The sequence below is a fragment of the Electrona antarctica genome, assembly GCF_951216825.1.
Source record: "Electrona antarctica genome assembly, chromosome: 14".
NCBI lineage: Eukaryota > Metazoa > Chordata > Actinopteri > Myctophiformes > Myctophidae > Electrona > Electrona antarctica.
The window spans coordinates 48,250,987-48,265,986 of NC_136795.1; the positions used below are offsets into that span (position 1 = coordinate 48,250,987).

General features: G+C 45.7%; 1 protein-coding gene across 1 annotated transcript in view; it reads right to left on the minus strand.

Moving 5' to 3' along the window:
- Positions 1 to 15,000, minus strand: part of tbc1d16 (TBC1 domain family, member 16) — a 110,049-nt gene that overhangs the window by 71,223 nt on the left and 23,826 nt on the right. Inside the window, exons 2-5 of the mRNA XM_079520939.1 lie at positions 14,448 to 14,675; positions 5,059 to 5,221; positions 2,804 to 2,951; positions 2,103 to 2,287 (exon numbers count right to left, since the gene is read on the minus strand). Coding sequence (XP_079377065.1) covers positions 2,103 to 2,287; positions 2,804 to 2,951; positions 5,059 to 5,221; positions 14,448 to 14,640 — 689 coding nt within the window. The 5' untranslated portion in view covers positions 14,641 to 14,675. The remainder of the gene's footprint in view (positions 1 to 2,102; positions 2,288 to 2,803; positions 2,952 to 5,058; positions 5,222 to 14,447; positions 14,676 to 15,000) is intronic.

Here is a 15,000-nt window from a genome sequence, read left to right on the forward strand (position 1 = left end):
AAAAGACGCTGGAAACTAGGGATGCACCGAAAATTCGGCCACCGAAAATATTCGGCTAAAAATGGCTAAAAACGCATTTTCGGCAAAAACTAGAGCCCGACCGATCCTACAGTCCATCCTGCACATATCACTCTCTCGGTCCTGCACCGCTGTACTGGAGAAGTATTTCACTCTGTCGGGTGCGCAGTGCAACTACCCCCCCCCCCCCCCACACACACACACACACACACACACACACACGACACACCTCTCTAGTCTCTACACTACAGAGTGAGAGAGAGAGAGAGGGGGGGGGGGGGGGGGGGGGGGGGAGAGAGAGCGCACGTGCAAACTCCTTACTCCTCGATTGTTACTAACCGTTGTCTCAAATTGAGCAGCAAAACTATAATCCTTGTGTGAGTGAGTGTCCTTGTTCCAAATTGATTGGAAGTCATGTGCATATTGGTTGCCAGCAGGCACGTGGCAGCAGCAGCTAACGCCAGGGCTCCACCGGACGCGTTGCGTCTCCGCTGCGTGCGTCAAAAAACGCACCGGTTCAATTTTATGCACGCGTCGCGTCAACGCAACGCAACGCGGGCAGTGGAGCCACCCTTCATTGATTAAAAAGGGAACATTCCCTGACGGTGACGGAGACGCGACCCATTTCTATAATGTTTACAGGTTAAACCACACAAACCCCTCATTGAATTTAAATGTATAAAAGGCATTTGTACATTATTTGCTATTTAGAGATATGCTGTGTATTTCAGCCACAACAAACAATATTAATAGTATGACTGCTCTATTATTTGACGCCTATCCTACATACAACAACAAAAAATCACACCTGTGTGAAGTGAGGGGCGCTAATATATCTGAGCATCATGAAGGTACTAAAAGACCCCACCCACCTCAGACATCAGCAACATTATGATGTCACTGAGCATCATGAAGGTACTGAAAGACCCCACCCACCTCAGACATCAACAACATCATGATGTCACTGAGCATCATGCAGGTACTGAAAGACCCGCCCACCTCAGACATCAGCAACATCATGATGTCACTGAGCATCATGCAGGTACTGAAAGACCCGCCCACCTCAGACATCAGCAACATTATGATGTCACAGAGCATCATGAAGGTACTAAAAGACCCCACCCACCTCAGACATCAGCAACATTAAGACCCGCCCACCTCAGACATCAGCAACATTATGATGTCACTGAGCATCATGAAGGTACTGAAAGACCCGCACACCTCAGACATCAGCAACATTATGATGTCACTGAGCATCATGAAGGTACTGAAAGACCCGCCCACCTCAGACATCAGCAACATTATGATGTCACCGAGCATCATGAAGGTACTGAAAGACCCCACCCACCTCAGACATCAGCAACATTATGATGTCACCGAGCATCATGAAGGTACTGAAAGACCCGCCCACCTCAGACATCAGCAACATTATGATGTCACCGAGCATCATGAAGGTACTGAAAGACCGGCCCACCTCAGACATCAGCAACATTATGATGACACCGAGCATCATGAAGGTACTGAAAGACCCCACCCACCTCAGACATCAGCAACATTATGATGTCACCGAGCATCATGAAGGTACTGAAAGACCCGCCCACCTCAGACATCAGCAACATTATGATGACACCGAGCATCATGAAGGTACTGAAAGACCCACCCACCTCAGACATCAGCAACATTATGATGTCACTGAGCATCATGAAGGTACTGAAAGACCCCACCCACCTCAGACATCAGCAACATTATGAAAATTACAAAAATTTGTTCTAGCGTTGAGAAGTCCACGCTGTGTGGAACAATTAAACTTGCAGTATAATAATTAAACAGTCTAACCTCTGGGGTGCCTTGGTGTCTCATCCAGCAAAAAACCCACTAACTATGTAATCCATTTTCAATTCCAATTTTTTAAGTATACAATTCATTACATTTTTTTGTATATTTAAGTTACTTGTCATATCTGCCCCGTGTCATTTTTGATTACGAAGCCTAAAAGGCAATCTTCAATGCCAAAAAACAATGCGCGCACACACGCACACGCACACACAAGCGCACACACACACACACACAGCCCCTTGTCTGACCTGCTCTCGTTGTCCAGGAAGACGGATCCCTGGCTCTCGCAGAGCGCCTCGCTGACGGGCGACAGGCAGAAGGGGGAGGAGAAGGTGTCCGAGTCGGAGCCCATGGTGCTGTCCCGGCTCACCTCGTCAGACAGCTCGTCTCCCTCCTCCAGCGGGGGCGGCGGTGCTCCCAGGGCCTGGTCCTGCTGAAAAAAAGGCGTATTTATAACCCATTTAGGCCTAGCCTCGGAAACCCAGCCGTTTTTATTTCCAGGGAGAAAAAAAAGTCTGTGGCCGAGTCCACTTCAATTCGGCATAGAGTAGCGCAAACGTCGCTCACTCTGCTGATTGCTGATCGTCTGCACCTTTGTTACATTGACACACACGTGCACACATATACACACACACTCCTATCTCTCTCTGTCGCTCTAATTCATTAGTCTCATGTCCAGCAGCTGCGCCTTGTTTCTCCCGGCGGATCCGGGACAGTTTTCTGAAAAACCTCATGTGTCTGTATCAGTGGTGTGCTCAGTATTTAATGTCAAGGACCCCCAAAAATGATATGTAAGTGGCCACCGACCCCCATCTGAAAATATGTTGTTCCAGGAACCCCTCAGAAGCAAAGATTTGAGTTAAAAACGATCACTCTGAAATAATATATATATTAAAATATTTGTATAAATTATAATTCTTAATAATTCACAATTCATAATAATAATAACCTTGTTGTGCTGGGTGGGTGAAGGCTCTATGCCGGCCTCCACCACCAGGGGGTGCTGCTGGCCCTCAGCGGTGGTGGTGGTGGTGCTGGTCAGGTTCCTTTCTTCGTCCTCCTCTTCCTCCTGGGCTGCGGGGGGGCGGGGGTGGGGCCTAGAGGGGGGGGGGGGGGGGGGGGGAGAGACACTCTTCAACAACACCGATCTGCTTGTTTTAGGGGCCCAAGAGTTCATCGCACCGTTGATGTAATCACAAAATTAGCCATATAATCAATAATATGTTGGTTATGAAAAAAAACAGGTCTACACAAGCTCTCAATGTTTCACATTTTTTTAATACACCAATGCATCAATATAACATGGTTTACAGAGGAACCTTGGCTTTAACACTAGTTATGCTAATGACGTGTACACTTGGATGTGTATAGGCGTCTTTAGGTCCTTTTTATTGATATCAAACCATTTTATAAAAAATTTTTTTTTTTCTATTTCCTTTTTCAGCGATCCAATACCCGGTTACGAGCATGATGCACACTGCCGACAAAGGTTGCTCATAACTCTAAATCTACGGCGCTCTCCATGGTTCTGATTAATAGCGCCGATGTTCTGTGGTCCTCATTTCTGACAACAGCAAGCACCTCATTGGTGCTGGATGAGTGAGAACTTTCTCAAGCTAAATGAGGATAAGACAGAAGTTCTCATAATCGGATCTAGTGAGCAGAAAGAATCAATAATAAGCAGACTTGGCAACCTGACTGTAGAAAGTAACAGTACAGTAAATAACTTGGGGGTCATTATTGATTCTGAATGAATTTTAATTCACACATTAATCATGTTACCAAGATCGCCTTTTTTCATCTTAGAAATATTGCACGAATCAGAGCCTATTTGTCATTGGACGATGCAAAAACGCTAATCCACGCCATTGTTTTTTCTCGGATTGATTACTGCAATGCACTTTTTTCTGGACTGCCTAAGAAAACAACTGACAGATTACAACTTGTCCAAAATGCAGCAGCCAGAGTTTTAACTAGAACTAAGATGAGAGAATTCCAGTCTTGGCTTGCACTGGCTTCCGGTTGTTTTTAGGATTGATTTTAAAATGATTTTACTTGTTTATAAAGCTCTCAATGGTCTCGCACCTTCCTACCTACATGACTGCCTGCCTGCCTGAATATGTCCCAAACCGCCCCCTAAGGTCTTCCACTGCTGGCCTGCTCGCTTTGCCTAAAAAAATGGCAACTAAAAAATACGGGGAAGCAGCTTTTTGCTTCTACGGGCCGACGGCGTGGAACAAACTCCCACTGTACCTTCGACAGGCAGCCTCTGTAGACATTTTTAAAGCACAGCTCAAGACCCACTTCTACACCCTTGCTTTTAATTGATTTGTTTTTTTTATTTTTTTGTTATTCATGTCCTCACTGTATTGCATTACTGCTCTTGTTTTTTTAATGTTTATGCCTTGCTTTTCTTTTCTTTTTTTCTCTCTTCTTTGCTCTGTAAAGCACTTTGAGCTGCATTTCATGTCATGAAAGGTGCTATACAAATAAAGTTTTATTATTATTATTATTATTATTATTTGGAATAGTAACACTTCTAGAGAGACATAAGACGAGGTATAGCGTATGGTACTAAAGGGAAAATTATGCCTCCCCGTTTTGGGGGGTAAAGGAAGGCGGGGCTTTTCAGAGTAAAATCTGCCTCATCTGCTGGCACTCTAGCTCCATTTACAATGAATAATTCCCCCGGCAAAAAAAGTGTAATATTTGAGCTATATTTGACCAGGGGTATCTATGGACACATTCAGAGACTGGTCCCCTGGTCGCAGCCAACGTATTTCCAGGCGGAGACAAGATATCTGCATTAAGCAACTAGTCGACTAGTAAATCCACTAGTCGACCTTGTTGGTACTAGTCGATAAGATATACAAAAAAATTATAATAATATATTAAATTTTTTCCCCCGATTTTGTAGGCCTCAAGATCAGGTAGATTATAGTTATAGTCACCAATGTAGACAGTTTTTAAATGTACAAATATTTATTTCGAGATTTTTTTTTACATAATAGGTAGTTAAAAACTAGCCGACTATTAAACTAGGCAACTAGTCAACTAGTAAAAATCACACCCGTGTGAACTGAGTGGTGCAACTCTCCGGCCTCACTAATTAGCATAATGTTATTCCCCCCCCCCCCCCCCCCCCCCCAGCGTACCTGCGTGCTCGGTGGAGTGCATTGTGTAGCGTAGCGTAGAGTAGCGTACCTGCGTGCTCGGTGGCGTGCGTTGCGGCGCACGGGGGAGCTCTCTGGGGTGATGTAGCGCAGCGCCTCCTCGTCCTGCCTCTGGATGCGGGAGTTTGGAACCCAGGTCAGGATCAGAGTGCTGCCCAGACTCTCATCCTTCTCCACGTGCACGCACAGGTAGCCTGCATGCGTGCACAGAGAGAGAGAGAGAGAGAGAGAGAGAGAGAGAGAGAGAGAGAGAGAGAACAAATGGTAAATGGTGTACTCGCTCACGTATTCAAAATACACAGATGGAGGAGGAAACCATGCAAGGCAAGCAACCTGCACAACGGGAGCAATTAGGGGTTCAATGTCTTGCTCAAGGACACTTGGCCTGGACCCTGCTTTGAGGGCCATCAGCCACCGTCATACACAACAACAGTGGGATTAAACAGGTAACTGGAGAAGGAATGACAGAGTATCATTCCTTATTAATACCTTATTGACCTGGAGATCAAATGCAGCCACACATGCAATGTGAGAAGAGAACACACACACATATTACTATACTGTACTTGTGAGGACATTATACATTTTAGGACGGTGACTTTCTTTTTGTTGACATTTTTAACCTCAAGCCGGAAATAATAGCCGATCTACGAATCTATGGTGAGTATGAATCTGGAATAACTCACAAACTAACCTCAAAAATGTAAATGTCTATTTATCAAATGCTATAGCTTAATTGTGGGGACATTTGGCTACGACAAGTGCCGCACGCACACACGCGCACGCACACGCACACGCACACACACACACACACACACACACACACACACACACACACACACACACACACACACACACACACACACACACACACACACACACACAGTAAACTTGACGCCCAAACATCAGAACGACCATAGTCTGTGTCTTCATGTCGTGAACATGTCGGACATCTCCAAAAGGTCAGACACAGATACTTTACATCCTCCAAGGCAGAGAAGGAAAAAAAACACACAATCTGCACTAGAATCCACCATTTCCAAACGTTCAGCTAAGACGTGGCAGCACACTTCAAATACCGGCAATGTAAACAAAGTGCGCCCAATTTGGCCACGGACCCCCTACCCCATCTGAAAATATTCTGTGCCAACCAACCCACTGTGGTGTGCGTGCGTGCGTGCGTGCGTGCGTGCGTGCGTGCGTGCGTGCGTGCGTTTGTAGATCTGCTATTTTCAGCATGCAACCAAGTGTAAAATGACTTATACTGGATCTCTTGTCCACTAGTCCCTTCCTAACATTTCAGTCTAGTTTTTATTTGTTGAAGAAATTGCCAATATATTTAGTCTTAGTTTTAATCATCGGAGCCTAGTTTATTTCGTTTTTATTCCTTTTGTCAGTGAAAAAAGGTAGTCGGACATTTGTCGTCATAGTATTAGTCGACGAAAACAACACTGACGCAGAGACGTGGCGCATTTATAGTAGGATTATTTTTAAAAACGAATTAAACACATAAAACAAAAAGAGGGTATACTAATGTATTAAGCAGCACCGAAACATGTCTTAAATAGCGTGGACCACGGGATATGCAGCTAAACTTAACAGGTTGTCGATGGTGGCCATATGGATTTGGAGCTCTCGTGAATTTTCCCCGCATTTTTGCGCGGTACACATGGGGGCTCAATTTGTTTTTTGAGTGGTGTAAACCACTCCTACAACTGGCTTTGTTAAGTTTGTCTGTCTGTCTGTTCGTACCAAAAAATGAGCATGGTTGCTATGGTCACCCAGTTCACACGGGTGTGATTTCATTATGTCAGACATTACGTCAGACCACAGCTGATCATTCTATATAAGACCTTACACAACTCAGTTCACACGGGTGTGATTTTTTACCTCCATAGATGACAAATCCACTGAGAAACAGACCTTTGCTCTCCGCGGTCACGGGTATTGCCTATTTTACATTTGCATTATATCGTTTAATTTGTTCATGCATTGTTATCCACACTGTCTAGAAGTGCAATCATATCAATGTCTCTAAAATGCTGACAATCTGCACTGTATGTCAGTGGTTCCCAAACTTTTACATGTCAAGGACCCCCAAATGGACACCAATTAGCCCGCGGACCCCCATTTGAAAGGAGATACCAGGGACAGCCCCATAAGATAATATTTGTACGGCTCTAGCAGAGATTCTCAACCCGTTTAATCTCAAGGACCCCCAGTTTGACATGTATATTAGTCTACGGAGCCCCATTTAATATCTCTGGGACGCCCAATTTATATTGTAAAATCAATGTTAATTTAACTCTGAGAGTGTACAAATGGAACCAAATGGAAAGGGTCCATTTGGTTCCTAATTATCATTTAGCTGGGGACCCCCTGGAACTCCCTCAAGGACCCTTGGGGGTCCCCGGACCCCACTTTGGGAACCCCTGCTCTACAGTATGTGACAATAAAGACATAGCAAGAGGTGTGTAAAGTAGACCGACAGCACCCTCCGGTGGACATATGTGTGAACAGCTTGCCATACATTACACAGACAGTCTTACATTACAATACTGCACTTTAACCCTGACGTCCCCATAGTGGCCTGTCACTATAGGCAACGGCATGTTCCATTTATTCATGAATTGTGTTGTTTTAACCCATTTAGACCTGAGGACGATTCTAAAAAAATAAATAAATAGTCTTCTAAATCCAAACAGTTTTCTGAAAAACCTGTTTCTATGTCAGTGGTGCTCAAACTATTTCATATGTCAAGGACCCCTAGAAATATATGTATTTGGAGATATGGTTCTCAAACTTTTTTTTAAAAACATTTCTGTGAGTGTACAAAGGGAACGGGTCCACTTGGTATTATTTGTACATCCTCAGAGAGAGAGAGAGAGACTTGTAAGGGTCCATTTGGAACCCACTATAGGAATCCACTTTGGAATAACCTGCCTCGAAACCTCTGTTGCATTTACAGTGCATTAACGTTTAAGCATCCAAAATTTGATACAGTGAAGTGTTGTGTGTTGTTCTTTTTGTTTGTTTTCCCGCTCTCACTTGTAGTCTTAGCAAATTGTTTTTGTATCCAAACTAATGTGAGTTGAATACTGACTTTTTAACAAATGTGTATTTGTAATTGTATGTGTACTGGAATGTTTATTCTTATGTGGACCCCAGGAAGACTAGCCGGTTGCTATGGCACCAGCTAATGGGGATCCTTAATGAAAATCTAATCAAATCAAATAGGAATCTCCAAAGGGAACTTTATAAGGAATCAGAAGGAATTGTTAAGGGAAAACAAATCCAAAAGGATAGTGTGAGAGCTTGCAGATCTGATGTTTTCATTATATCTATTATACAATTGAAAACATGTACGCAACCCAATACCCAAAGTCACCAGCTACTACGTCACTGACACACTGGGTGCCGAAGCCGAAGCAGGAGCAACACACACTGCAACAACACACTAAGACGTCACAGACTTACCCTCCGCGTCGATCCACGGCTATCTCCTCATGTCGTGCCACACGCCCACACTCAACACCACCCGCGTAAAAATTGTCATTGCACTGCCACTAAAGCCGGCTCCCGTCCAGACTCACAAACAATATCAATATCAATAATAAACACGCCACAAGCACCGACACCCCCGCCTAATTTGTTGCCACGTCTATGAAAACAAGCACAGAAAAAATGCCATTCAACACGCTACTTACACACACTACCACTCGCTTACAATACGCAGACCTGGCAACACTACATTCCCTCTCCCATTTGCTCAAAGCCCACCACGTGACCCACACACACACATACCACAAGTACAAGAAGAAGAACTACACACCGCACACACTGATTCTAACTTGGACAGTTACAATAATGCAAACACGACCGCGTCGACACCTGGCGTGGTACAAGCGGGACAAACCGAGGCGCATATATGGATACGAACAACAACACCAACACTACACGCACACGCGCGCGCTGCAACAACAAACAGCTACGTACAGTGTGTGTGTGTGTGTGTGCGTGCGTGCGTGCGCGGGGGGGATTTTGGATCGCCTCGCGATCCAGCGCAAATGGCACTACACTACACAGGGCTCGACAGTGCGACTAGGTACTCGCATTTGCGACTTAAAATATCACCGTGCGAGTTGTAACATTCACTTTGTACCACCGGTGCGACTACACAATCCGATCTTTAAAGCTAAAAGTTGCGCAGTTTACATCCAAAACAATGTGTCACTCTCTCGGTTCTGCACCGCTGCTGGAGAAGTATAGCACTGTCGAAGGCAACGCAACTAATCCCCCCCCCCCCCCCCCACACACCCCAGAGAGGGAGGAGAGAGAAGAGAGCGAGCGAGAGAGAGAGAGAGCACACACGTCTTCACCCCAGCGAGGGAGGGAGACAGAGAGAAATGGAGAGAGATAGAGAAAGACAGAGCTTTCCAGTCCTTACATTTTTTCTCAAATTGTTTTCTTAGCTTTGTGACTGACCAATGACAAGCAGATTGTATTGTCTGCAAAGGAACTATGTGTCTGTCACAAATAAAAGTTCTGTCCTGCAAGCCCATGTCATGTCAACACAGACAAGGCAGCTGTGCGCGCGGTGAGTCCTGCACATTATATTGACCCAATATTATTTTGTACAACCTAGCAAAGCATAAGATATGATGGTTTGGAGAATAGGCTGGTCTCTCTTTTTACAAGACATAAGCCATTGCATACAGGTTCTCAACATTTTTAATTTCAAGGACCCCCATAACTCTGAGAGTAAAACCAAATGGACCCATAACAGTCCCATTTGATTCCATTTGTACAGTATCAGAGTTAAAAGTTATAAAAGAGTCCATTTGGTTCCATTTGTACACTCTCACAGTTACAGACCTGTAGGGTCCACTTGGTTCCATTTGTACACTCTCAGAGTTACAGACCTATAATGGGTCCATTTGGAACCCCCCCAAGGAACCATGAGGGTCCCTGGATCACACCTTTGAGAGCCACTGCTTTAAATAAATACATAACTAATATAGAGCATATTTGATCAATTTATTGTTAGGCTATAGATTATTTTGACATCTGAATTTAACAGAACCGCCCACGCACGACACATGCACGACGTGCACGCGCATGTGCACATCCACATGCACGCGCGCATGTGTCCTCTTTTCGGTAATTCAGAATATGGTATGCCTACACAGTTAAAATAATGCAAACACGAAAATTGCGCAAACGACTACGTCGACACCTGGCGTGGAACAAACGGGACGAACCGAGGCGCATATATGGATAAGAACAACAACACTACACGCGCGCTGCAACACAAAACAGCTGCATAAAACGCGTGTCACTGTGGACTTCTGTATCTGTGGACTTCTGTATCGCAACGCGGGGCAACGCAACTCTGGGATGAGCGGGCCGAAGGCCCGCGAAATTCTAGTGTCATACAACAAAGAAAAGCCGATTCCGGCGAGCTGCCCCACGTCCGAAACGGTTGAGAAATGACAGAGTTACCGTGTGGGGGTCCCCAGGGGGTCCCTCTACTGTACTCTACTTTCACTGTACTGTAACACCCCAAATCATCATGTGTGTGTGTGTGTGTGTGTGTGTGTGTGTGTGTGTGTGTGTGTGTGTGTGTGTGTGTGTGTGTGTGTGTGTGTGTGTGTTAGGCTGCGCAAACAATGACACTTGGTTGTGAAAACCAACCATACGTAATTTCGTGCTCGGACAGACCCAGCCAGGGACAGACACAGTCAGTCAGGGACAGACACAGTCAGTCAGTCAGCCAGCCAGCCACCTGACAGACACAGTCAGCCAGCCAGGGACAGACACAGTCAGCCAGGGACAGACACAGCCAGCCAGGGACAGACACAGCCAGCCAGGGGCAGACACAGCCAGCCAGGGGCAGACACAGTCAGCCAGGGACAGACACAGTCAGCCAGGGACAGACACAGTCAGCCAGCCAGGGACAGACACAGTCAGCCAGCCAGGGACAGACACAGTCAGCCAGGGACAGACACAGTCAGCCAGGGACAGACACAGTCAGCCAGGGACAGACACAGCCAGCCAGGGACAGACACAGTCAGCCAGGGACAGACACAGCCAGCCAGGGACAGACACAGCCAGCCAGGGACAGACACAGCCAGCCAGGGACAGACACAGTCAGCCATGAGACACAGCCAGCCAGCCAGGGACAGACAGTCAGCCAGGGACAGACACAGTCAGCCAGGGACAGACACAGCCAGCCAGCCAGGGACAGACACAGTCAGTCAGCCAGGGACAGACACAGTCAGCCAGCCAGGGACAGACACAGTCAGCCAGGGACAGACACAGTCAGCCAGCCAGCCAGGGACAGACACAGTCAGCCAGCCAGGGACAGACACAGTCAGCCAGGGACAGACACAGTCAGTCAACCAGGGACAGACAGTCAGCCAGGGACAGACACAGTCAGTCAACCAGGGACAGACACAGTCAGCCAGGGACAGACAGTCAGCCAGGGACAGACACAGTCAGTCCGGTTCAGTCCAACTAGGGGACCACACCCCAATCAACCTGATTGGACAGAATGGAACAAAGGGCTCAGAAGCCACACCTCAAAATCAAGCAAAGGGGGTTCCCACCCAAAATGGGTTAATAATGTCTTTATTGGCCGACTGCAAGAGGCCGACAGGACATTCCTGAGCAGTCTACAGAGTCTCTTCTGTAGTGTGGGTGGGGTGGACAACAGGGAATGCTGGAACAGATAGGAGAGAATGTTTTTGCACTCTAAAAGGCAGAACAACCGTTTTGTTTTGGCAATCATTTCCTTTTCCTCAACTTTGGTCTTTCTTGGTACATTTTTTCGGATTAAACATTTTTTTTTATTGTTATAATTTGTTTACCTAGTTTTCATGCAGTCTGGTGTCCTAATGTCCTTATTGTTTAGATAAAAATAAAAAAATAATTCTCCAAAGTTTGTAGAGGATATTTTTTTAACCCATTCAGAACCCCTTTAAGCATTATGCCGATGCCATCTAACTTGCGGAGGTAGCGTGCCTTGTCCACGGGCAACAGATCTTTCAACGTATGGCATTGCAAATACGTTTGATAATCGCTACTCTGCTCAATATTGTTTTAAAAATGCCGCAAATTGCATTGCAATGAACGAGCGCAAATCACAACTTCCCCCAAAATAGGGCGGAGTCACCGTTTGAGGCGCTGATTATGCGCCGTGGTGTCAGTGTATGGTAGTTTACTCTTGTGGTTTTGCTACAAGAGAGAGACTTTAAGAGAGGCTTAAGTCGTGCACTTTAATGTTGTCTGTTTAACCCATTTTGGACTGAGGTCGATTAAAAAAAAAGAAGGGGGCTTCTAAATCCTAATTTTTTTCTGAAAAACCTATGTTTCTGTGTCAGTGGTGCTCAACCTTTTTCATATCAAGGACCCCCAGCATTATCTCTATTGGGCCACGGACCCCCATCTCAAAATATGTAGTTCCAGAGCCAATATTTTTTGGTTAAAAATGTTCGCTCTGAAATATATATATTCAAAGATCTGTGACACATTTTCACGACTTTTAAAAAATATGCAAGTCCATTTGGTTGTCCAGGTTCAATGCCAGCGTTCTTCAGAACGGTTGAATGAACAGTGGAGAACTGACAGGTTCTGGCCTTCTAGTGGAGTGTCTGTGCGCGTGCGTGCGTGCGTGCGTGCGTGCGTGCGTGCGTGCGTGCGTGCGTTCTTCCACGACGTGGAATGTCAAGGTTTTTTTTTATAGCAAGCAGCCGTCTACAAATGGTTAACATCAGTGGTGGAAAAAGTACTCAATTGTTGTACTTAAGTACAGTACTTAAGTAAAAGTACTTAGTTACTTTCCACCACTGGTTAACACTTTGAGGGCTCGGGCCTATTTAATCCATTAATAAAATGTGCCCATCATTTATAGCGCAATAAATCTATCGCGACTAGCGACTGGACAGCGGAGCGCCGTCTAACACAGGATATTTTTTCATAATTAGACGGAATGATTTAGATCGCGAGTTATGAACGTTTTAAGATTTTCGTTGTCGTCCGCTAAACAGGCAGGGAACATTTTCGATGACGTGTCACTGTTGTGCAACACCGAGGATTGGGCAACAAGCGCTCCTAGGCTGTGGAGCGATGCGATCGGTTTTGATATCATTAATCTCCGTCCTGTTAATCAATCTCCGTCTCGGGCCACTGACCGTGCACTTGAACTTGACGGTGATCTCCGTCTGGGGCCCTTAAACTGTTAACATGATGAACGGCAACGGATGAGACGGAGTTTAGACGACAGGAGGTGAAAAAGAATTAATTAGGGAAGGGAGCCGGGGTCAAGGGTCAAAGGTGAAAGATAACAGAGTGAAGGACTGGGAGAGAGGAGGGCATGGGTCAAGGAGAGAGAGAGAGAGAGAGAGAGAGTGGCTCAGAGCCTTATAGCCTGATGGCCTCAAAAGTCTAATATCTCCCCCGGTCCATAGGGATATCTATCCCTTTGGTCTAGTGGTTGAGATGTTTGCCTTTCACGTGGGAGACCCGATTTTATTTCACTCAATGTGAAATAAAATCAAAGAGTCCAGAAATAAAGTGTTTTAGTTCAGTCAGCCATAAGGAACTAAAACACTCAAGTCATCTTATTATTATACTGTATACTGAATGACACTTTGAAATACTCTTCCATATTGGGTTCGCATTCTCAGTAGCAGTTTTGGTGCCACGATCGTTCCTGTGGGAAGCCTTAAACCAAAGCGTGTTGCCTTGTTTTGTTGCGTGAACGCGACAACATGTTTACAACAACAGGAGGCTGGTTTTGGTGATTAGAGGCCTGTCAGACAAGGTTCTATTATCATGCTCTAACTGGGGCTGGTTGTTGTGAAGCCAGGCTCAATCTGTCTCTTTAACTTACTACCGCTTTTCATAGGATACCGTGCCACAGACAGACAGACAGACAGACAGACAGACAGACACACACACGCACGCGCACACATGCACACAATACTGACAACAAAATATACTGACAATTTCGTCAACAAATACAAACTAGACTAAAATGTTAGGAAGGGACTAGTGGACAAGAGATCCAGTATAAGTCATTTTACACTTGCTGGGTACTTGGTTTAGACTAGTCATTGGTTAGACCAGTCATTATTCCTACAACTACAACCTATCTCAAACCCTCACCCTAAACCTAACCTCCCACGGGGCAGCACACCTAAACCTAAACTTAACCCATGTCTAACCAATGACTAGTCTAAACTAAGTATGCACACCGAAATCTTATGACATTTAGTCGACTAAAACTAAAACATTCCGGGTGACTAAAATGTAACTAAAACTAAATGAAAACTTTTCAAGAGACTATGACTAAAACTAAAATCAAAATTTGCGGCCAAAAACACCCCCCCCCCCCCCCCCTCCCGGTATATGGTGTACCTGGGTGGTGTTCGGCCAGGCCGGGCAGCGGCTCCGCGGGGTGAACGCACACGTTGTTCTTGGAGAAGATGATCTCTCCGTCCAGACCCGAGCGGCCCGACGCCAGGCCACCCCCGGCCCCGGGGTTAAAGGTCAGGAGGTCGGAGGCCTTGGAGGAGGCGCGGCGCAGCAGCCATCCCAGACCCAGAGACATCTCCGCAAGCACCTCGGGGACGCTGCGCCCATCCTCTGGTGGGTGGGTGAGAGAGAGAGAGAGAGAGAGAGAGAGAGAGAGAGAGACAGAGAATTACAATCACCCACGGAGAGTTGAAAACATGACCCATTTAGGCCTGACGTCAAAATAAAAAAAAACGTTCGCTGAAAGAATATATATTCAAAGATTTGTGCCGCATTTTTACGATTTTTCTAAAATAGCAGATATACAAGCTCATAGCAGCTTGTAGATCTGCTATTTTTCAATAGCTAAAGTATAACATAACGCTATATCTGTTGGGTGAAGTACACCAATGTGCAAAACACAGCAGCGAGATTTGTGTGAGCTGCTGTGACAGGA